The 22,917-nt window shown below is 44.0% G+C and overlaps 1 protein-coding gene across 1 annotated transcript; it reads left to right on the plus strand.

Moving 5' to 3' along the window:
* The first annotated feature begins 1,582 nt into the window (after positions 1-1,582).
* Positions 1,583-11,489, plus strand: LOC130202807 (uncharacterized). The gene is made up of 3 exons (XM_056428574.1): positions 1,583-1,634; positions 9,722-9,806; positions 10,068-11,489. The coding sequence occupies exon 3, from the start codon at positions 10,077-10,079 to the stop codon at positions 10,959-10,961; it is 885 nt and encodes a 294-aa protein (XP_056284549.1). The 5' UTR covers positions 1,583-1,634; positions 9,722-9,806; positions 10,068-10,076; the 3' UTR covers positions 10,962-11,489.
* Positions 11,490-22,917: the final 11,428 nt, after the last annotated feature.

Here is a 22,917-nt window from a genome sequence, read left to right on the forward strand (position 1 = left end):
AACGAGACGAGAGTGGCTGAGGTCAGGTGCAGGGAATGACACAATCAAGGAGACAGAGGAGACAGAGAAGACACAGTAGACAGAGTACACACAGAACAGAACCTTACACTGGTGATGACAAGAGCAGCCTTAACTCATATTAGTACCGTAACGTTGATTGCAATACTTGCATTTATGAAAGTAGGCCAACAAATAATAAATTATGCATTATCATATTATATTTAAGCTAGCTCGGGTCCAGCCTACAAGCTCGCGCGAACTACGAGTGTGACAGTCTGATGTCTGTTTTCTTTAAGTGAGGCAATGAGAACGGCTTTTACAGGGAATATGTTCAAGGAGGTTTTTATTATCGTCATTGTCAATCGGTTCAGGCACGGTTTAGGCACTGTATCGTTTTACAAGTACCGGTTTAGCATTGGTATCAGGAGAAAAAAAAACGATACCCATCCCTAAGCCACGAGCAGCAGAAACCAGATTTGGGCTCTATATCAAAAGAAGTTTTGTGGTCCGATCAGTCAAAGATATTTTGTGTACAACCTGTAAGCCCATACGCCATCACGCAGAACCACCTGAGAAGCCGTCATTGAAGACCGTTTCGGAAAGCACTTGTACGAAGAAAATATCTGGCAGGTGATGAAATGGACCAAACTGTGGGGCAAAAGCATCTCTTCAATCGACTAAAAGCCATCAGTGACGTTCCTTGCTCTTCTTCCAATGAAGAAATACTTTCCAGCAATAGCACTTATGTCAATACCTCTACGCTAACATCTTCCCAAGCCGCCATAGTTGGTTGAAACAAAGTCGCCTCTCCGCATTGTTTCATACACACTTACACCACGCCCATTGCTGCCGCTATCTTACCGTCAACAAACGCATTACCTGAAGCCAAAGAAGATGTCTTTTTGACGTGATATGTGATCCCGGGATTCACGTGTCAGTCGCAGGAACCACATTTAGCAGTTGATTAAAGACTTCCTATTTTAACAGGGCTTATAGATAGGGCAGAGTCAGGTTCACCTGGTCCATCCGTGGATATGTAGCTCAGTGAAAGTTCAGACAGGAAGACCTTCGTGACAGCTGGTTCATTCACAAGCAGTCTCAGTCTTGCAGCAATAACTCCATTAGCTGATTGGGGGGGGGGGGCACGATGAATGAACCAACCATTTTAAGGCAGCCCAGTTTTGTAAGCTTATCATAGCGTCGTTGGTAAAACTTTTAAATGTGTTCTCTGCAATATGCTATTGTAATAAATGATTGTTAAACTACGTTTTAATATACACTGAGCACCTCTTCTCTCTCTACTTATGGATGAATTTAAATCTCTCTATCGCACATTACTAATTCTGCTTCCGTCCCGGAGTCTTTGTGACTCCACGTTGCAAATAGGATCCATTGGACCTGGTAGTATCTGATGCCTCCTGCCTGGTAAGTCGGCCTCCTGTCATGGCCCTGCTGAAGATAAACTGAATTAAATTTAATGTGTGATCTTGTGACATTTTCGAGAATCAATTTTTTTTTATTCTGTTCATGAGCCCTACTGTCGACAGGAAGAAGTTTGTGTGGTGTGAGGTCTTGATCCTGATGGACCACATCCTCCTGCCAGATGAAAAAGACTCAAATTGTTTGTGTCCAGGGTGAGAGGGCTGCATCTAACGATTATTTTAATAATCGATTAATCGGACGATTATTTTTTCCATTTATTGCTGAATCTGATTTTTTTTTTAATATTCATTTCCAAACTTTTTTTCAAAAACAGAACAGACAACCCTTTACTAGCGTGAGTTTACTCGCCCACTAATTGTGTTTCATTCGCGTGGCTTATCTCAGTCACATAACTGATTTGCGACCACTTTCTCAAGGATCTTGGAGAGGAAGGGGAGGTTAGAGATCGGTCTGTAGTAAGCCAACACCTTTGGATCCAGAGTGGGCTTCTTCAGGAGAGGTTTAATGACAGCTACTTTGAAGGAATGTGGTACGTGGCCTGTTAACAAAGACACGTTGATAATATCTAAGAGATAGCTGCCAATTAAAGGCAAAATGTCTTTAAGTGCCTCGTCGGGATGGAGTCCAGGAGACAGGTAGACGTGTTGGAAGTAAAAACCTTTGAAGATAATTAGTCCCGGTTGATGGGAGAAAAGCCATCTAAATATACACCAGGGCATACAGCGGTTTCCAAGGCCATTCCACTTGAGGATAGATTGGCACTGCTTAAGGGCAAGAGGTTATTAATCGTGTCTCTAATAGTTAAAATCTTTTCATTAAAGAAGTTCATAAAGTCATTACTACTGAGGTCTATAGGAATGCTCGGCTCCACAGAGCTGTGACTCTGTCAGCCTGGCTACAGTGCTAAAGAGAAACCTGGGGTTGTTTTTATTTTTCTCTATTACTGACGAGTAATAGGCTGCTCTGGCATTACGGAGGGCCTTCTTATAAGTTTTAAGACTATCTCGCCAAACTAAGCTGGATTCTTCCAGATTAGTTGAACGCCATATGCTTTCAAGCTTTCGTGACGTTTGCTTCAGTTTGCGGGTCTGATGGTTATACCAGGGAGCAAACATCCTCTTCCTCACTGTCTTCTTCTTCAGAGGGGCTATCGAGTCCAGTGTCATTCTCAGTGAGCCTGTGGCACTATCAACAAGATGATCAATCTGGGATGGACTAAAGTTAGACCAGGAGTCCTCTGTTATATTGAGACGTGGTATTGAATCAAATGCAGAAGGAATCGCTTCTTTAAATTTAGCTACAGCACTGTCAGTTAGACATCTGGTGTAGAAACTTTTGACTAACGGTGTACACTCCGGTATTATAAACGCAAAAGTTATGAGGTTGTGGTCTGACAGAAGAGGATTCTGTGGAAAGACCTTCAAATGCTAAATGTCAACGCCATAAATAAGAACAAGATCAAGCGTGTGGCCAAAGCTGTGAGTGGGTTTCTGTACTCTCTGATAGAAGCCAATCGAGTCCAGCAATGAGATGAATGCAGCACTAAGGCAATCATTATCAACATCCACATGAATATTCAAATCTCCTACAATAATAACTTTATCAGTTTTAAGAACCAGACTTGATATACATTCTGAAAATTCAGATATAAACTCTGAATATGGACCTGGTGGCCGGTACAGAATCACAAATAGAATTGGCTGTAGTGTTTTCCAGGTTGGATGTGAGAGACTAAGAACAAGGCTTTCAAATGAGTTGTAGTTTAATTTAGGTTTAGGATTTATTAATAGGCTCGAGTCAAAGATTCAATTCAATTCAATTCAGTTTATTTGTATAGCCCAATTTCACAAATTACAAATTTGTCTCGGAGTGCTTTACAATCTGTACACATAGACATCCCTGCCCCAAAACCTCACATCGGACCAGGAAAAACTCCCAAATAACCCTTCAGGGGGAAAAAAAGGGAAGAAACCTGGAGGAGAGCAACAGAGGAGGATCCCTCTCCTAGGATGGACAGATGCAATAGATGTAATGTGTACAGAAGGACAGATTTAGAGTTAAAATACATTCAATGAATATGACAGAGTGTATGAATAGTTCATAGTAGGCATATTCCACAATGGAGACCTCCACGATCCATCAGGCAGATGGCGGTGGGGAGGAGGAGTGGGCGGAGTCTCAACAGGACAGTGGCGTAGTCATGAGCAGGAATTCCACGACCCAGACGATCCATCAGGCAGATAGATCTATGCCGTCTCATAGGGTCCGATGACCCCATGAGACGTAAAGTCAAAAGGACTTCCGGGAGAAAGCAGAGTTAGTAACGTGTGATTGAGAGATGAAAATTCATCCTTAAGGAGAGAAAAAGAGGAGATAGGTACTCAGTGCATCCTAAAACGTCCCCGGCAGCTATAAGCCTATAGCAGCATATCAAGGGGCTGGACCAGGGCAAACCTGATTCAGCCCTAACTATAAGCTCTGTCAAAGAGGAAGGTCTTAAGTCTACTCTTAAACGAGGTGACTGTGTCTGCCTCCCGGACTGAAATTGGAAGCTGGTTCCATAAAGAGGAGCTTGATAACTAAAGGCTCTGGCTCCCATTCTACTTTTTAAGACTCTAGGAACTACAAGTAGTCCGCATTTAGTGAGCGTAGCTCTCTAGTGGGGCAATATGGTACGACAAGCTCCTTAAGATATGATGGAGCATCACCAATCAAGGCTTTGTAGGTTAAGAGAAGAATTTTAAAAGTGATTCTTGATTTTACTGGGAGCCAGTGCAGAGCAGCTAGTGCAGGAGTGATGTGATCTCTTTTCTTAGTTTTAGTGAGAACACGAGCTGCAGCATTCTGGATCAACTGGAGGGACCTAAGAGATTTATTAGAGCAGCCTGCTAATAAGGAGTTGCAGTAATCCAGTCTCGAAGTAACGAACGCGTGAACCAATTTTTCTGCATCTTTTTGAGACAAGATGTGCCTGATTTTTGAAATATTACGTAGATGAAAGAATGCAGTCCTTGAGATTTGCTTTACGTGGGAGTTAAAGGACAAGTCCCGATCAAAGATGGCTGCTACTCCACCTCCTCGACCGGTGCCTCGAGGAATCTGAGTATTAATATGACTTGGAGGAGTCGATTCATTTAGGCAGACATATTCTTCATGACTCAGCCAGGTTTCAGTTAGACAACATAAATCAATGTGATTATCTGATATTAAATCATTTAGTAACACAGCTTTAGATGACAGAGATCTAATATTTAGGAGACCACATTCAATAGTCCTGTTTTGTTGCACTGCTGAAATAATGGTGTTAACTTTTATAAGGTTATTGTGTACGACTCCTCTTCTGCTTACTTTTGATTTATTTAATTGAAGTGGCCGTGGGACTGACACAGTCTCTACTCTAGAGTTGTGGGTGGGTAACTGCTCGAATGGAAGAGCAGAGAAGGGTGTAAGACAGGGGTGCTCAATACGTCGATCGCGATCGACCGGTCGATCGCGGCGACCTGCCAGTCGATCGCGGCGTAGTATTGGTAGATCGCATGACATTAAAAAAAATTGGCCCGCCCCCCTGTCACTTTCTCTGTAGCGTCACATTACAGCAGAAGCATGTCATTTCTGTCTCTACGTGTAGCGTTAACAGTCCTCTGCCCGCCGTCTGCGCGCGGAGCTCCCGACACCGGTTTGCGCGCATCGGAACGGAGCAAAGAAAAAGTCACTAGCAACCCCCCCCCCCCCCCCCCCCCCGTCGGTCGATCGCCTTGACTTGGACACATAATAAGTAGCTCGCATGCTGAAAAAGTGTGAGCACCCCTGGTGTAAGACTACAACTCTGCTCCCGGTTCCTGATCTGAACCCTGGGTTGTCATGGATTAAGTCCGGTGATCAACTTGGTCATGTTCGCAGAAATGAGACGCACTCCGTCCAACGTGGGATGGATGCCGTCTCTCCTCATCAGATCAGGTTTTCCCCAGAAAGTCTTCCAGTTGTCTCCATAGCCCACATTATTCGCTGGGCACCACCTCGACAGGCAGCGGTTGAATGACGACATTTGCCTAAACAATTCGTCAGTTAGCAAATTTGGTTACGGTGTCCGACAATGTCTTGGCATAAGCACACACCGATTCCACATTAACTTTAGTGACTTCCGATCGGAGTAGTCGGGAGTCATTACCACCGGCGTGTATTACAATCTTACTGTATCTACGCTTGTCCTTAGCCAGCAGTTTCAAACAAGACTCAACGTCGCCCGCTCTGGCCCCCGGGAGGAACACAACTGTGGTCCGCGAATGTGTGTTTGACTGTGTGTTTGTGTGTATTTGATTTGATATTCCTTTATTAGTTCCACAGTGGGGACATTTCAATTGTTATGAGTGTATGCTTGTGTGTGTTCTTGTGTGTATGTGTGTGTGTGTGTGCGTGAGTGTGTGCTTGTGTGTGTTTAACTTGTCTTCCTCTAACCCGTCTTCCTCTAACTTGTCTTCTTATAACTCGTCTTCCACTAACCCGGCCTCCTATAACTCGTCTTATTCTAACTTGTCTTCTTCTAACTCGTTTTCCTCTTACACGTCCTCTTCTAACTCGTCCTACACTAACTCGTCTTCCTTTAACCATAACCCAAACACAAGGCTTTAAGATAGCACAGCTCCATGAGGCTGAGAGAGAAGAGAGGACGAGGAGGATAAACCAGGGAAAAGAGAGACATTTCCTTGTTTGACATTCCTTATCAAACTGATAAAGCGACATTTTGGACATCTGTGAAATATAAAATATAAAATTAAATTATTAATGAATAAATGTCAAAATTATTTTAAAGAAAACAAACGAGTACTTTCAAGCTTCATGTTTAGTCAAACTTCTTTTTTATCTTTGGCATACATCAGGTGCAGTAACAAGTTATCACTCTGGTTTGACAAGATGACATTTTCTTAGGAATATGACTCATCACGGTTGTTAATGATCTGTGTCACTTTATTCTGCAGATTTCCTGCTTTTCAATAAAGACATCTCTGCATATGAAGTGTTTTTGCTTCAGACTCCAGAGAAAGTTCACTTTGAGTGTTCTCATGTGTTTTCATCTCCTGAGTTCCATCACTGTCATCATGCTGACAAATCATTCATCAAACTCATAAAATCATGTTTTGGACTCACAGTGGTGGAAGAAGTACTCAGATTTTTGACTCAAGTCAAAGTAGCAGAACCACAGTGTAGAAATACTAGTTTGGGTGTGTGTGTCTATCTGTGTGTGTTTTGTTTATAAGTTAAAGTGTAAATGTACTAGCATCAAAATGTAACTTTAATCTGATTAAACAAAGTGGTTGGAAGAATAACAATTCTTTGGAACTTGACAAATAGTCAAATTCTTTGGAAAGTGATTATTAGGAACAATTTTTTGGAAATTGCTCTTGGTAATGATTGCACAATGACTGAACTGCTGGGAGGATAATGTTTCACAGGATGGCATTTTCTTTGGAATATGACTCATCACGGTAATACTTAAACAATGAGTTCTTTCATCTCTGCACCTGTCCATCCTGGAGAGGGATCCTCCTCTGTTGCTCTCCTGAAGGTTTCTTCCCTTTTTTCCCAGTGAAGGGTTGTTTGGGAATTTTTCCTGATCCGATGTGAGGTTCTGGGACAGGGATGCCTATATGTACAGACTGTAAAGCACTCTGAAAAATGTGTAATTTGTGAAAATGGGCTATACAAATAAATAAACTGAATTGAATTGTTATAAAACATTGCATTTAAGGTTTTTTATGCAACACATCCGTAACTAAAGCTCTATTTAGGTATATTTCCTTCTAAGATGTGGTGGAGTACAAGTAAAGGTGGAGTGACTAGAAAAGACTCAAGTAAAGTAAGAGTAGCTCAAATGTTTATTGTCACATTCACCATGGACTGCTCTCATTACTGCTGCTGCTAGTATAAGTATCTCAAAACTGGACTTAATAACTGTACTGTAGTAAATGTACTTGCTTACATGGCACAATTGTGAGGGATACTAGTAGCAGTAGAATAAGCAATCGTAGTGTACATCTGCTACATCTGCTTGTATTGCTACAGCTTCTTATACTTCCACATGTGTGCGTGTGCTTAGGGCAGGGAGCTGTGTCCTGTGGTTGACCTGTCGTTCTCCTAATTCTCCACAAGGTGGGGCAGTCGGCCGTGTCTGAGGCAAGACGAGATGACTGAGCTGCATTAGTTCACTTTTTATTTATAAAAAATAAACCTAATCCTTCAAGTTTTTTCATTTTATTATTGTCCACATTTTTTGTGTGTGTTTTATCAAATCGTTTTCAAATTTGATTGTATTAAATAAGTTTATAGCAATGAATGGCCATGTTGATATAGATATACCCTTAGCTGTGCTTTGTTCTATGTGGGTCCATCCTGTGTCCTGGTCATTTACAGATGCGCTCACTAAATGCGGGGCTACTTGTGGTTCCTAGAGTCTTAAAAAGTAGGATTGGAGCCAGAGCCTTCATTTATCAAGCTCCTCTTTTATGGAACCAGCTTCAACCATCAGTCCATGTATCACTTTATTCTGCACGTCCTGCTTTTCAATAAAGACATCTCTGCATATGAAGTGGGTTTGCTTCAGACTGTGCGTGTTCTAGTTAATGTACAACAAATAGCATGGCTCATATGAGGCTGAGAGACAAGAGAGGACAAGGAGGACAAACCAGGGACAAGAGAAACATCTGCTTGTTGGACATCATTTATCAAACTGATAAAGGGACATTTTGGACATCCATGAAAAATAAAATATAAAATCCTTCACTTGTAGATTTAAGAAGTCCTAAAGTACTAACATTAAAATATAACTTTAATCTGATTTGACGAAGTATTTGAATAACACTTCTTTGGAACTTGACTCCTACAGGTAATGATTGCACAATGACTGACCTGCTGGGAGGATCATGGTAACAGGTACGAGGCCTGAAGTAAGGAAGAGCAAATAACTGAGGGTGAGGATACAAAGAGGAGATTTAAGTCGGATTTAAAGAGATTAAATATTTACGGATGTTTTAAGAACTGCAAACCAAACATTAAAATATGTCTGAGTCACAATAGAGCTGCATTTCACCTAAAGTGAACGTGTGTTTGACTGTGTGTGTGTTTGTGTGTATTTGATATTCCTTCATTAGTCCCACCGTGGGGACATTTTAATGGTTATGAGTGTATGCTTGTGTGTGTGTAACTCGTCTTCTTCTAACCCTTCATCCTATAACTCGTCTTCCTCTAACTCATCTTCATCCAACTCGTCTTCGTCCAACTTGTCTTCCTCTAACTCATCTTCCTCGAACTCGTCCCACTCTAACTCGTCCCCCTCTAACTCGTCCTACTCTAACTCGTCTTCCTCTAACCATAACCCAAACACAAGGCTTTAATATGCACAGCTCCAATAAGGCTGAGAGAGAAGAGAGGACGAGGAGTACAAACCAGGGAAAAGAGAGACATTTCCTTGTTGGACATTCCTTATCAAACTGATAAAGGGACATTTTGGACATCTGTGAAATATAAAATATAAAAATTTAATTATTAATAAATAAATGTCAAAATTATTTTAAAGAAAACAAAGGAGTACTTTCAAGCTTCATGTTTAGGCAAACTTTTTTTTTAAATCTTTGGCATACATCAGGTGCAGTAACAAGTTATCACTCTGGTTTGACAAGATGACATTTTCTTAGGAATATGACTCATCACAGTTGTTCATGATGTCAATTTATTCTGCAGATTTCCTGCTTTTCAATAAAGACATCTCTGCATGTGAAGTGTTTTTGCTTCAGACTCCATAAAAAGTTCACTTTGAGTGTTCTCATGTGTTTTCATCTCCTTAGTTCCATCACTGTCATCATGCTGACAAATCATTCATCAAACTCATAAAATCATGTTTTGGACTCAGTGGTGGAAGAAGTACTCAGATTTTTGACTCAAGTCAAAGTAGCAGAACCACAGTGTAGAAATACTTGTTAGAGTGTGTGTGTGTTTTGTTCATTAGTGTAAATAAGTATAAATGTACTCGCATCAAAATGTAACTTTAATCTGATTAAACAAAGTATTTGGAAGAATAACAATTCTTTGGAACTTGACAAAGAGTCAAATTCTTTGGAACGTGATTATTAGGAACAATTCTTTGGAACTTGCACTTGGTAATGATTGTACAATGACTGAACTGCTGGGAGGATAATATTTCACAAGATGGCATTTTCTTTGGAAAATGACTCATCACGGTCATACTTAAACAATGAGTTTTTTCATCTCTGTCCTCTATATATAGGCAGGAGACCTGCAGTAAGTACAACAGACTCCAGAGGACCAGCTGACTTCTTCCTGCCGCTCTTTCATTGACTGTCAGCAGAAACGTAAGTTTTTTAAAGAATAATTGGTTATCTTGTTGTGGGAGATACAGTTTGCTTTTTCAAATGTTAGTCTATCATATTCATTATGAGTAGTGGAAATGGGGCAGTAAACATGCAGATTTAAAAAGTAGTTTATTTTAGATGTCATTATGGTGATCGATATTTGAGTCCTGATATTTTAATTTGTGGAGATAACATTGGAACTCACCTGAAGATGCAAAGACATGCTGCTAACTGTTAATTCATGATGTGTCTTTTATGCAGTTACCCATCATGGCCACCTACATCTCACAACTTGATGTGTCCCTGAATAAAACACATGAGCAACATCTCCTCGCCAGGGGCTTCATGAAACTCCCAAATGACCTGAACAAAGGAGCATGTGGCAATCAGATCTATCTTTGGTACAAAAAGGGGCAAAGAGGGGGAGCAATCACCAGGCTGCAAGTTTCCCACAACCCTGACATGGCAACTGGATTGACCAGAGCAGGGTACACACAGATCGCTAAAGATCTCAATGCTGGTGCAGGAGGTGATTGCATCTTCCTTTGGTACCTCCGGGGCTCCGGAGAGTACGATACTCCCATAGTGGACATTGATGTCACTACAGAGGCAAAAAATGAAGCTGTAAAGTTTAGCTTTGGCTGGCAGAGACTGTCCTGTGATCTGAACCGCAATGCCGGAGGGGCCTGGGTCCATTTCTGGGTGAAGAGAGCAGAACAAACCTACATCTGCGACATCACTGCCACCGATTCCTACGGATCAGACACCGACCTGTTTCAGGGCGGTTACATCCGTGTGGATGAAAATACTAACAGGAGAACAGGAGGATCCGAAGACTTCATCTGGTACCGTCAGACCACCGACCCCAAGCGTGCACTCACTGATCTGCAGGTCTCCACCAGTGAAGCTGAGGTGTTTGCCTTCCAGCAGCAAGGTTACACATGTGTGAGTGTCAACCTCTCCGGTGAAGGCAGTGGTCGACTGGTGTACGTGTGGTACAAGAAGGGGGGACCCAGCAATCCCATTAAGGCCATCGCCATCCTTGTCAACTCAGCTTTGATCTCAGCTTACACCAAGGCTGGTCTCACTGTTATCGATAAAGATATCGATGCAGGCAGTCAATGCTTCTCTGACTACCTGTGTGTGTATCAGTGAAAGCAACACACCTTCCTCATGGCAGCAGAGTGGAGAATTTCCAACACTCACTGAGTGTAAAGCAAAATCCAACCATGCGGTTCAATCTGTTAGGTGATGGCCTCTTTAACCTTTTCTTTCTTTTTCTGTATACAAATTATGATTCATCAAATTAAAGTCACATATAGTATCACAAAGTATCATACGGCTTATGGGTTTTAAAAGTAAAGTTTTCCGTGAGATGAGAAGAAGTCATATTTTATAAAGGCACAGTCCAATAATGTTGTCAAATCATGTTTGTGATGGTCTCCTTCACTTTTTCTCTTTCACGATGAAACAATGTGATTCACATATTACAGTTATACTAGTGGTAATATCAGAAAGTATCAATATATGATTTATTCTGTTTAACCTGATGACAATCAAACTATTTAAATTTTATTTCGTTCAACGATGTAAATGAAGATTAATAATCTGTATCACTTTATTCTGACCATTTCCTGCTTTTCAATAAAGACATCTCTGCATATGAAGTGTGTTTGCTTCAGACTCCATAGAAAGTTCACTTTGAGTGTTCTCATGTGTTTTCATCTCCTTAGTTCCATCACTGTCATCATGCTGACAAATCATTCATCAAACTCATGAAATCATGTTTTGGACTCACAGTGGTGGAAGAAGTCCTCAGATCTTTGACTCAAGTCCAAGTAGCAGAACCACAGTGTAGAAATACTAGTTAGAGTGTGTGTACTAGTTAAAGTACAAAAGTACTAGCATCAAAATCTATCATATAAGTACTAAAAGTAATAGCACACATATTAGAGAATATGTACAATCATTTACTGCCAGGTAGTCAGGGATCAATAAAGTTTACTTGATCATGTATTAGTTGATTATATTTATGTATATTACTGTGAATCAATCAATATATCAATCAATCCTGGCCCCTGCCTCCTGGGTCTTGCTTCCTGCCTCCTTGGCTGTGCTTCCTGCCTCATGGGCCGGCCTCCTGCCTCCTGCCTCCTGCCATGGACTTGCTGAAAAAGAATGGCCATAATCCCCGGGCACTAGGACCTTGGGGACGCTGCTGTGCTTGCTTTCTCACTCTGTCAGTAATGTCTCACTCAAAGAGTCAAGATTACAGCCAATGAGGTGACCTCACAGTAAATGATGCACGGAGTGAACAGTAAGTCCAGGTAGTTCCAGAATGTCAGTAGTTGATAATGAGTGTAATATTTGTCTCCATTGAATGGTATATTAGACACTGAACTAGTTCATCTTCATCTCAGTGTCCAAATGAGCATAAAATATCACTATGACCCTGAAATTCTGTCTCTCACAATGTATATCCAAGGGGTTGAAAAAAAAAAGTCCCCCAGCAGCCTATAAGCCTATAGCAGCATCTCTAGGGGCTGGACCAGGTGAACCTGATTCAGCCCTAACTATAAGACTATCAAAGAGGAAAGTCTTAAGTCTACTCTTAAATGAGGTGACTGTGTCTGCCTCCCGGACTGAAGGTGGAAGCTGGTTCCGTAAAAAGAAGAGCTTGATAAATGAAGGCTCTGGCTCCCATCCTACTTTTTAACCCTTCTGTTATGTCGCGGGTCAATGTGAGCAATTTCAAAGATAGAAAATCTAGGAATAATATTTGTATGTATTTTCTCTGTATACAACATCTTCTGCTTACCTTATTTTGTGTAATCAACGTAAAAAATAATTGAAAATAAATCATGTATTTGGAATACCCCCTCCAGGCTTATATAACAGAGATGATGTTCGGGTCAATTTGACCTGGCAGTGAAAGTGGAGGCTAAAAGTGTTCAGAAGTGTCAAGTTTAGACCATTTATTTCTTTGTAAATGTGGGACAGTCTTTCTTACTCCCTCCCACCAAGTTTTAACACACACACACACAAACCCGAACACTATCCTTTTTTTTCCCCCTGTAGCAAAACTCCACCCACACTTTTCAGGGGAGGGGCCAGACATGCAAAATGTTTGCTGAGAAGTATTACAACATTACACTCTCCAGATACATACGACTGCACCAAGAGGATGACTGCACGCTGGCCTTTGGTCTTCTTTTATAATAAAAGTAATGTATCTTGCCATTCTAAATAAACATAACTAAAGTTTACTTTCAATACAAATCCTTCGTGGCTCATCCAATATTTCCATTTTGTTTTTTATTTTTTGATTACACCGATTACTATTTGTTTAAGCTCTACAATTTACTAAAGTATATTTTCAAATTATTTTTTGTTCTATTTATTATAATTTATAAATGTTTTTTTTCTTCTTTTTTTCTATTACATTTTAATATTGCAGTTTGCTAAAAGGGAGCATGTTAGAAAATACTGCTCAAAAGCAGATGTTCATGACTTATTGAGTTTGTTGAACTCAATGTAATTGAGGCAATTGATTGTCTCAAAAATGTTAACTTTTGAGTCGTATCTTTTTCAGAAAACAAATTCAACATTTTTGACCAAAGTGTACTTAAAACAATGACAATGCAAACTAATAAACATTGAGTTTGGTTAACATGAAATGGTGTGGTTGTTTACTTTATTTTTTAAAGTTCTGTGAATGTATTCCAGTGGTTTGAAAACTAGAAATGTTAAGGCTCTGAGGCAAGAATTTGAGGCAATCGATTGCCTCAAATTCATTGAGTTCTGGTAACTTATTCTGGTTTACAGTGATAGGTAACTACTGATACAATCCTTTAAAAAACATTCTGAATGTCTTAACCCTCCTGTTATGTTCATTTCTTACATACAGCCGTGATGTTCCCGGGTCAATTTGACCCGTTTAATGTTGAATCATCCAAAAGTGGTCAAAAACCCAAAAATTCTAAAAACTATAGTTTGTACATCAGAATCAGAATCAGAATCAGAAACAGTTTTATTGCCAGGAATGTTTACACAAACGAGGAATTTTTTTTGGTGGAAGGTGCAACATTTGGACATGACAAACAAACAACAATCAACACGACAGAAAGACAACAAGTAATGTGAAAGTGTTTGGGTGTGTGCTTCAAGTGGTGTGTTTTAGTTAAAAGTGTATGTTACGCGTGGCGTGTGTTTAAGTTAAAGTGCATGCAAATAAAGTGGCATGTGTGTGGAGGAGGCCTCAAGTTAAAGTGCATGTTAAAGTGACGTGTGTGGATGAGGGAAGAAGAAGGAGGAGGGAGGAGGAGTGGGAGGAAGAGGAAGGAGCGGGAAGAAGGAGGAGAGAGGAAGGTGGAAGAAGAGGTGGTAGTCCTGGGGGTGACAGTCAGTCAGTCCGGGTTCCATTGATGAGCCCGACTGCCGACGGGAAAAAACTTTTGGTGTGGCGGGTGGTCTTTGTCATGATAGACCGCAGCCTCCTCCCCGAGGGGAGGGACTCGAACAGGGAGTGTCCAGGGTGGGAGGGGTCAGCGACAATCTTTCTGGCCCGCTTCAGTGACCTGGAAGTGAACAGGACCTGGAGGGAAGGCAGATTGCAGCCGATAACCCTCTCGGCCGAGCGGATGATGCTCTGCAGCCTGCACTTGTCTTTGGCTGTGGCTGCAGGGTGCCAGACGGTGATGGAGGAGCAGATGATGGACTCAACGATGGCCGTGTAGAATTGTACCATCATCTTCCTGGCAGGTTGAATTTCCTCAGCTGCCTCAGGAAGAACATCCTCTGCTGGGCCTTCTTGGTGATGGAGCCGATGTTCAGCTCCCACTTGAGGTCCTGGGTGATGATGGAGCCCAGGAAGCGGACGGACTCCACAGCGTCGACGGGGGAGTCACACAGGATGAGAGGGCGGGTGGGGCTGCATTCCTCCTGAAATCCACAACCATCTCCACTGTCTTTAGAGCGTTGAGCTCCAGGTTGTTCTGGCTGCACCAGGTCACCAGGTGGTCAGTCTCCCACCTGTAGGCGGTCTCGTCCCACCAGAGATGAGCCCAATGAGGGTGGTGTCATCCGCGAACTTTAGGAGCTTGACGGACTGGTGACTGGAGGTGCAGCTGTTGGTGTACAGGAGAACAGCAGAGGGAAAGAACACACCCTTGCGGCCAACCTGTGCTGGTGGTCCGGGAGCCTGAGACGTGTTTCCCCAGCCTCACGTGCTGCTTCCTGTCGGTCAGGAAGTCTGTGATCCACCTGCAGGTGGAGTCGGGCACGTGCAGCTGGGAGAGCTTGTCCTGCAGCAGGGACGGGATGATTGTATTGAAAGCAGAGCTGAAGTCCACAAACAGGATCCTGGCGTAGGTTCCTGGGGAGTCCAGATGCTGGAGGATGTAGTGAAGGGCCATGTTGACTGCATCGTCTACAGACCTGTTGGCTCTGTAGGCGAACTGCAGGGGTCCAGGAGTGGGTCGGTGATGGTCTTGAGGTGTGACAGGACCAAGCGTTCAAAGGACTTCATGACCACAGAGGTCAGGGCGACGGGCCTGTAGTCATTGAGTCCTGTGATCTTGGGTTTTTGGGACGGGATGATGGTGGAGGCCTTGAAGCAGGCTGGAACGTGGCATGTCTCCAGGAGGTGTTGAAGATGTCGGTGAACACCGGAGACAGCTGGTCAGCACAGTGCTTCAGGGTGGAGGGGAGACGGAGTCCGGGCCCGCTGCTTTGCGGGGTTCTGCTTTTGAACAGCCTGTTGACGTCTCTCTCCAGGATGACGAGGTCGTCGCTGAGTTGATGGAGGGTGCTCCAGAGGTGTGAGCCCCTGATGGGCTGGGGAGGTGGGCTGATGGTCTGTGGCTTGTTGATGGGGCTGTGGGGCATTGTCTCAGGACTGCTCCATTGTCTTTCAAAGCGGCAGTAGAACTCATTGAGCTCGTCTGCCAGAAGCACATTGTTCATGGAGTGGGGTGATTTGGGCTTGTAGTTGGTGATCTGCCTGAGCCCTCTCCAGACAGAAGCAGAGTCGTTTGCTGAGAGCTGCTGTTGCAGTTTCTCAGAGTACAGTTGTTTAGCATCTCTCACCGCCTTGCTAAACCTGTATTTTGACTCTGTGTACAGGTCCTTGTCCCCACTCCTGAATGCCTGGTCCTTCTGCAGTCTTAGCTTCCTGAGCTCCGCTGTGAACCAGGGTTTGTCGTTGTTATAACTCACCCTGGAGCTGGATGGAATACAGCTGTCCTCACAGAAGCTGATGTAGGAAGTTACAGCCTCTGTGTACTCATCCAGGCTGTTGGTAGCAGTCCTGAAGACATCCCAGTGAGTACAGTCCAAGCACGCCCGTAGATCCTCCAGAGCCTCACTGGTCCACTTCTTGAACTTCCTCACCACAGGTTTGCAGAGCTTTAGTCTCTGCCTGTATGAGGAATCAGATGAACCATGACGTGGTCAGAGTTTCCCAGTGCAGCTCGAGGAACGGCGTGATAGGCCCTGCTGATTGTTGTGTAGCAGTGGTCCAGAATGCTCTTCTCTCTGGTAGGGCATTTAATTAACTGTCTATATTTAGGAGTTCGTGGCTGAGGTTTCCTTTGTTAAAATCCCAGTACAATAACTAAAGAGTCCGGGAAAGTCCGCTCCACACACCGTATCTGTTCAGCGAGGGACTGCTGTGCCTCGTGCACGTTCTCTTGCGGCATGTAAACTCCGGCCAGGATGAATGAAGCGAACTCACGTGGGAGTAGAAGGGTTTGCAGTGAATGATAAAGATTCCAGGTCCGCGAACAGTGCTGTAGAATCACCGTTACGTCGTTGCACCAGCCGTTGTTGAGGTAAAAGCAGATTCCTCCACCCTTTGTTTTCCGGAGAGCTCCGTGACCCGGTCCGCTCGGAACAGCTGGAAGCCAGCGAGCTGGAGCGCAGAATCTGGTATCGATCCACTTAGCCATGATTCCGTAAAGCACAGGACAGAGGATGAGGAGAAGTCTCTGTCTCTCCCCACCAGCAGCTGGAGTTCGTCCAGTTTGTTGCACAGTGAGCGGACGTTGGAGAAATATGCCCGGCAGCGCTGTACGAGATCCCGTTTCCGTAGCCGCATAAGCGCCCTGAGCGTTTCCCTCTCCGCCGGCGTCTCACCGCGTGGGCGAAGGTGAGCACACCTTTTACAAAAATGTCCAGTAACTCCACAGAAGTTAAAAACGTTGGAAATAAATCCGCTGGAGTTGTTCCCCTGATGTTCATGAGCTCTTCTCTGGTGAAAGAGCTCCGGGAATCACAGCAGAAAACAGTATTTAAGACGAAAACAACAAAAAACATCGCGCACCAACGCACCGAGGCGGCCGTCCGCGGCGCCATCAGTATCAGTTATACAACTTATACCACTGCCTGAAGCTATTATTATTATTATTATTATTATTATTTTTTTTTTTTTTTCCGGGTACCTGCTCTTTTTGTTTGATGAGAAGTAAACACGCCTGTAAATAACGCCATGAAGGGTTTATTGTTTTGAGTTGTTTGACTGTTGAGCATGTTCCTTATTGATTTTGATGTATTTATGCCTTTTATATTGTATTGTTTGAATAAATATAGACGTTTTATACTACTTCCGCTTAACAGACAAATCAGACTTTTATTTTGAAAGGTTAAAAGGAAGCGCACTTTTTATTTAGGTTAAATGCAAACTTTATGGTATAGATTACGGACAGATGCGCATTTTATAACAAGTTTAATAGTTGATTTGACCCGTATGGGACTAACTCTGTTAAGGTGGTGATGAGGTGGTGATAGTTTACGAGTTTCAATTAATGTATTGTCACCTAAAAAAAGAAAATAAAGGAGAGTCACCAGCAGTAAGTCTTCACGCCAATTCATATGATCCGTTACAACGCTTATTGCTGTCATAATAAGCAGGCCAAACAACATATAACATAATCATAAATAAGACTAGAGGATGCTTTTTACAATTCATAACAGCATTGTAGAAAAGAGAGACAACAAACGGCAAAGATACGTTGATCAGAGACGTATTTGTAATTATAATACGGCAAATGCAAACGTAATTTGGAGAGAAATACGTTTCAGTCAAACGTAACTGCAAATTGCATTTTAGGTCTGGGGGAACGTAATTTTTGTGATACAGGGTTGGTCTGTACATATAGACATCCCTATCCCAGAACCTCACATCGGATCAGGAAAAACTCCCAAACAACCCTTCACTGGGAAAAAAGGGAAGAAACCTTCAGGAGAGCAACAGAGGAGGATCCCTCTCCAGGATGGACAGGTGCAGAGATGAAAAAACTCATTGTTTAAGTATTACCGTGATGAGTCATATTCCAAAGAAAATGCCATCCTGTGAAACATTATCCTCCCAGCAGTTCAGTCATTGTGCAATCATTACCAAGTGCAATTTCCAAAGAATTGTTCCTAATAATCACTTACCAAAGAATTTGACTATTTGTCAAGTTCCAAAGAATTGTTATTCTTCCAACTACTTTGTTTAATCAGATTAAAGTTACATTTTGATGCTAGTACATTTACACTTTAATTTATAAACCAAACACACACGGATAGACACACACACTCTAACTAGTATGTCTACACTGTGGTTCTGCTACTTTGACTTGAGTCAAAAATCTGAGTACTTCTTCCACCACTGTGAGTCCAAAACATGATTTTATGAATTTGATGAATGATTTGTCAGCATGATGACAGTGATGGAACTAAGGAGATGAAAACACATGAGAACACTCAAAGTGAACTTTCTCTGGAGTCTGAAGCAAAAACACTTCATATGCAGAGATGTCTTTATTGAAAAGCAGGAAATCTGCAGAATAAAGTGACATCATTAACAACCGTGATGAGTCATATTCCTAAGAAAATGTCATCTTGTCAAACCAGAGTGATAACTTGTTAGTGCACCTGATGTATGCCAAAGATAAAAAAGAAGTTTGACTAAACATGAAGCTTGAAAGTACTCGTTTGTTTTCTTTAAAATAATTTTGACATTTATTCATTAATAATGTAATTTTATATTTTATATTTCACAGATGTCCAAAATGTCGCTATATCAGTTTGATAAGGAATGTCCAACAAGGAAATGTCTCTCTTTTCCCTGGTTTGTCCTCCTCGTCCTCTCTTCTCTCTCAGCCTTATTGGAGCTGTGCTATCTTAAAGCCTTGTGTTTGGGTTATGGTTAGAGGAAGACGAGTTAGAGGAAGACAAGTTAGAGTGGGACGAGTTAGAGGAAGACGAGTTAGAGGAAGACAAGTTGGACGAAGACAAGTTGGACGAAGACGAGTTTGAGGAAGACGAGTTACACACACACAAGCATACACTCATAACCATTAAAATGTCCCCACGGTGGGACTAATAAAGGAATATCAAATCAAATACGCACAAACACACACAGTCAAACACACATTCGCGGACGACAGTCGTGTTCCTCCCGGGGGCCATAGCGGGCGACGTTGAGTCTTGTTTGAAACTGCTGGCTAAGGACAAGCGTAGATACAGTAAGATTGTAATACACGCCGGTGGTAATGACTCCCGACTACTCCGGTCGGAAGTCACTAAAGTTAATGTTGAATCGGTGTGTGCTTATGCAAGACATTGTCGGACACCGTAGTTTTCTCTGGTCCTCTCTCAAATTTGCTGACTGACGAATTGTTTAGGCGAATGTCGTCATTCAACCGCTGGCTGTCGAGGTGGTGCCCAGCGAATAATGTGGGCTACGTAGACAACTGGAAGACTTTCTGGGGAAAACCTGATCTGATGAGGAGAGACGGCATCCATCCGACATTGGACGGAGCGCGTCTCATTTCTGCGAACATGACCAAGTTGATCACCGGACTTAATCCATGACAACCCAGGGTTCATGTCAGGAACCGGAAGCAGAGTTGTAGTTTAACACCCTTCTCTGCTCTTCCATTCGAGCAGTTACCCACCCACAACTCCAGAGTAGAGACTGTCTGTCCCATGGCCACTTCAATTAAATAAATCAAAAGTAAGCAGAAGAGGAGTCATACACAATAACCTTATACAAGTTAACACCATTATTTCAGCAGTGCAACAAAACAGGACTATTAAATGTGGTCTCCTAAATATTAGATCTCTGTCATCTAAAGCTGTGTTACTAAATGATTTAATATCAGATAATCACATTGATTTATGTTGTCTAACTGAAACCTGGCTGAGTCATGAAGAATATGTCTGCCTAAATGAATCGACTCCTCCAAGTCATATTAATATTCACATTCCTCGAGGCACCGGTCGAGGAGGTGGAGTAGCAGCCATCTTTGACTCGAGCCTATTAATAAATCCTAAACCTATATCGCTTTATGCACAGGTTTCTCTCTTGGGGGACGAGTGCCACCCAGAGATTGCCGAAGAGTCACATTCCCTTAGCCTATCTAACGCAGGTCAGTCTGCATCCATAGACAATGGTACTGGCGATTGTGTTCCCAGTGATGTGTTTTCAAGGGTTTTGAGTGCGGCTAAGATGACAGGCTTTTCAATTCCAATTGAAACCCCTAGCTCATCGGAGCTCTTGTTAGCAGCGCTCAGAAGGACCGCTAGTGCGGGTGATCAGGACACCAGAAACCTGATAGATGCGGCCCTGTCCACACACTCTCAGCTTACTCGTGACATCGGTTCCGCTATGACGTCAGCCATGATGGCCCGCAGACAGATCTGGCTAGCTCAGACAACCCTCCCCGAGAACATCAGGAAGGAGCTTACCAACATGCCGGTGGTACCGGGTAGAGTCTTTTACACTGACTTCCAGAGTGTCTTGGAGAAAGCTGAACAGTCTCTGCGTACTCGAGAGAACGTGCAGCGCACATTCAGTCGGCCTGCAGCGACGAGGCAGAGACCAACGGGCCTGGAGCACCAATTCCAGGCTGCCTGGGGTCATCCAGAGCGCTGGATGCGTGGCAGGCGCCAGGGCTCAGGCGCACATGGTTCAGGTGATGCTGCAGGAAGACTTCGACTGCAGCATCAAGGGTTTCAGCCCCGGCCTACAGCAAGAGGGGCTCCTCAAAGGAGACGCCCCCCCCAAGGGTCCAGGGACCCAGGGGGCCTCTGCATAGGAGTGGTGGGGCAGCCGCCAAGGTTCACTCCCAGCTACGCCTGGACAGCTGGGAGAAGGAAGTCTCAGACCCCTGGGTAGTGGCTACTATTGCAAGGGGTTACAGAATTCAATTTCGGCGGCGGCCCCAACCTTTTTCCAGGGTCCATATGACGTTAGTCAAGCACTCAGTCCAGGCAAAAGTTATGTCCGAGGAGATTGCAATCCTCCTAAGGAAGAAAGTAATTGCGAAGGTAAGGCCCAGCGAACAGCAAGCTGGCTTTTATTCAACATATTTCCTTGTTCCCAAAAAGGATGGTGGGATATGTCCCATCCTGGACCTCCGGCGCCTAAATTCTTACATAAAGGTTCTGCCGTTCAAAATGCTGCACACACGGCACATTCTATAGTCGATAGAGCAAGGGGAATGGTTCACCACTATAGATCTAAAAGACGCGTACTTCCACGTCCCCATTTGTCGGGCACATTGGCAGTTTCTACGGTTCGCTTTTCAAGGGCAAGCTTACGAGTTCAAGGTCCTTCCGTTTGGTCTCTCCCTTTCTCCGAGAGTCTTCACCCGAGTGGTAGCAGCCGCTCTGTCACCACTCCAGAGGGCAGGTTTAAAGATCCTGCCATACCTGGACGACTGGCTGGTCTGCGCTTCATCTCGCGAACAGGTCATGCAGCAGACCGGGAGGGTCTTAGCTCATGTCCAAACCCTTGGTTTCAGGGTGAACTTAAAGAAAAGCAACCTCAAACCGAGGCAGGAAACTGTATTCTTGGGGCATTGCCTGAACTCCCTTATGATGAAGGCGTCCCTTACCCCTCAGAGGGTGGCGAGAATCCTAACGGTCTTGTGTATCTTCCGACTGGGCAAACGCCTACAGTTGGTTCATTTTCAGCAGCAGTGTTGGTGATTCCGCTGGGCCTGCTCAGGGCTCGGCCCCTACAGCGGTGGCTGAATGCGTTCAACCTCCATCCACGGAGGGACAGGCATGTGAAGCTCAGAGTGACTCAGTCATGTCAGAAAGCTTTGAGGCCATGGTGGGACCACAAGTTGCTCACACAAGGTGTACCCTTGGGCAATCTGCCTTCAAGGAGGACGTTGGTGTCCACAGATAGGCATCTGTGGACAGGCTGGGGAGCAGTCTGGGAGGGCAGAATGGCGAGAGGTGTTAGGAAACCTCCATGGGACACCAAACACATCAATGTGCTCGAGCTGAGGGCTGTGCATCTGGCTCTCAGGGCCTTTCTCCCATTCATACGCGGCAGGCATGTCCTGGTGAAGTCGGACAGCTCTGCCGTAGTTTACCATGTCAATCATCAAGGAGGCACGAAGTCTCTGCGTTGCCTCAAGGTTGCACAGAGGCTTCTGCCTTGGGCTTTTCCACGTCTGGCCTCGCTAAAGGCTGTCTATGTACCAGGGGTGCTGAATCAGGCTGCAGACCTCCTCTCCAGATCGGGGCCTCTCCCGGGGGAATGGAGACTACACCCAGAAGTGGTGGCGAGTTTGTCGACTCAATTTGGCATGGCTCAGGTAGATCTGTTCGCATCCAAGGAAACAGCCCATTGCCAGCTGTGGTTTTCCCTGAGGCCCCCAGGCGGTCCTCTGGGCCTGGATGCTCTGTCTCACGAGTGGTCGAAGGGGTTACTGTACGCTTTTCCCCCACTACCATTGATTCCTCATGTGTTGGACATAATCAACCGGGGACACAGCAAGGTTCTGTTGGTAGCCCCACGGTGGCCGGGGAGACATTGATTTCCGGCCGTCCTTCGCCTGGTTCACGGCCGACCTTGGCCCTTGCCACTCAGGGCGGACCTTCTGTCCCAGGCGGGAGGAACAATTTGGTACCCCAAGCCAGCTGTTATGCAGCTGTGGGCTTGGCCCCTTCTCAGTCCGTCTCTCATGACCTGAGTGAAGCTGTTCGGGAGACCATAGATAATGCTAGAGCACCCTCCACATGCTACAATTACAAGCAAAGGTGGAAATTGTTCTCATCATGGTGCCACCATAAAGGGGCAGATCCCGTCACCTGCCCGGTGGCTTTG

Source organism: Pseudoliparis swirei, chromosome 12 (genome assembly GCF_029220125.1).
Source record: "Pseudoliparis swirei isolate HS2019 ecotype Mariana Trench chromosome 12, NWPU_hadal_v1, whole genome shotgun sequence".
Lineage (NCBI taxonomy): Eukaryota > Metazoa > Chordata > Actinopteri > Perciformes > Liparidae > Pseudoliparis > Pseudoliparis swirei.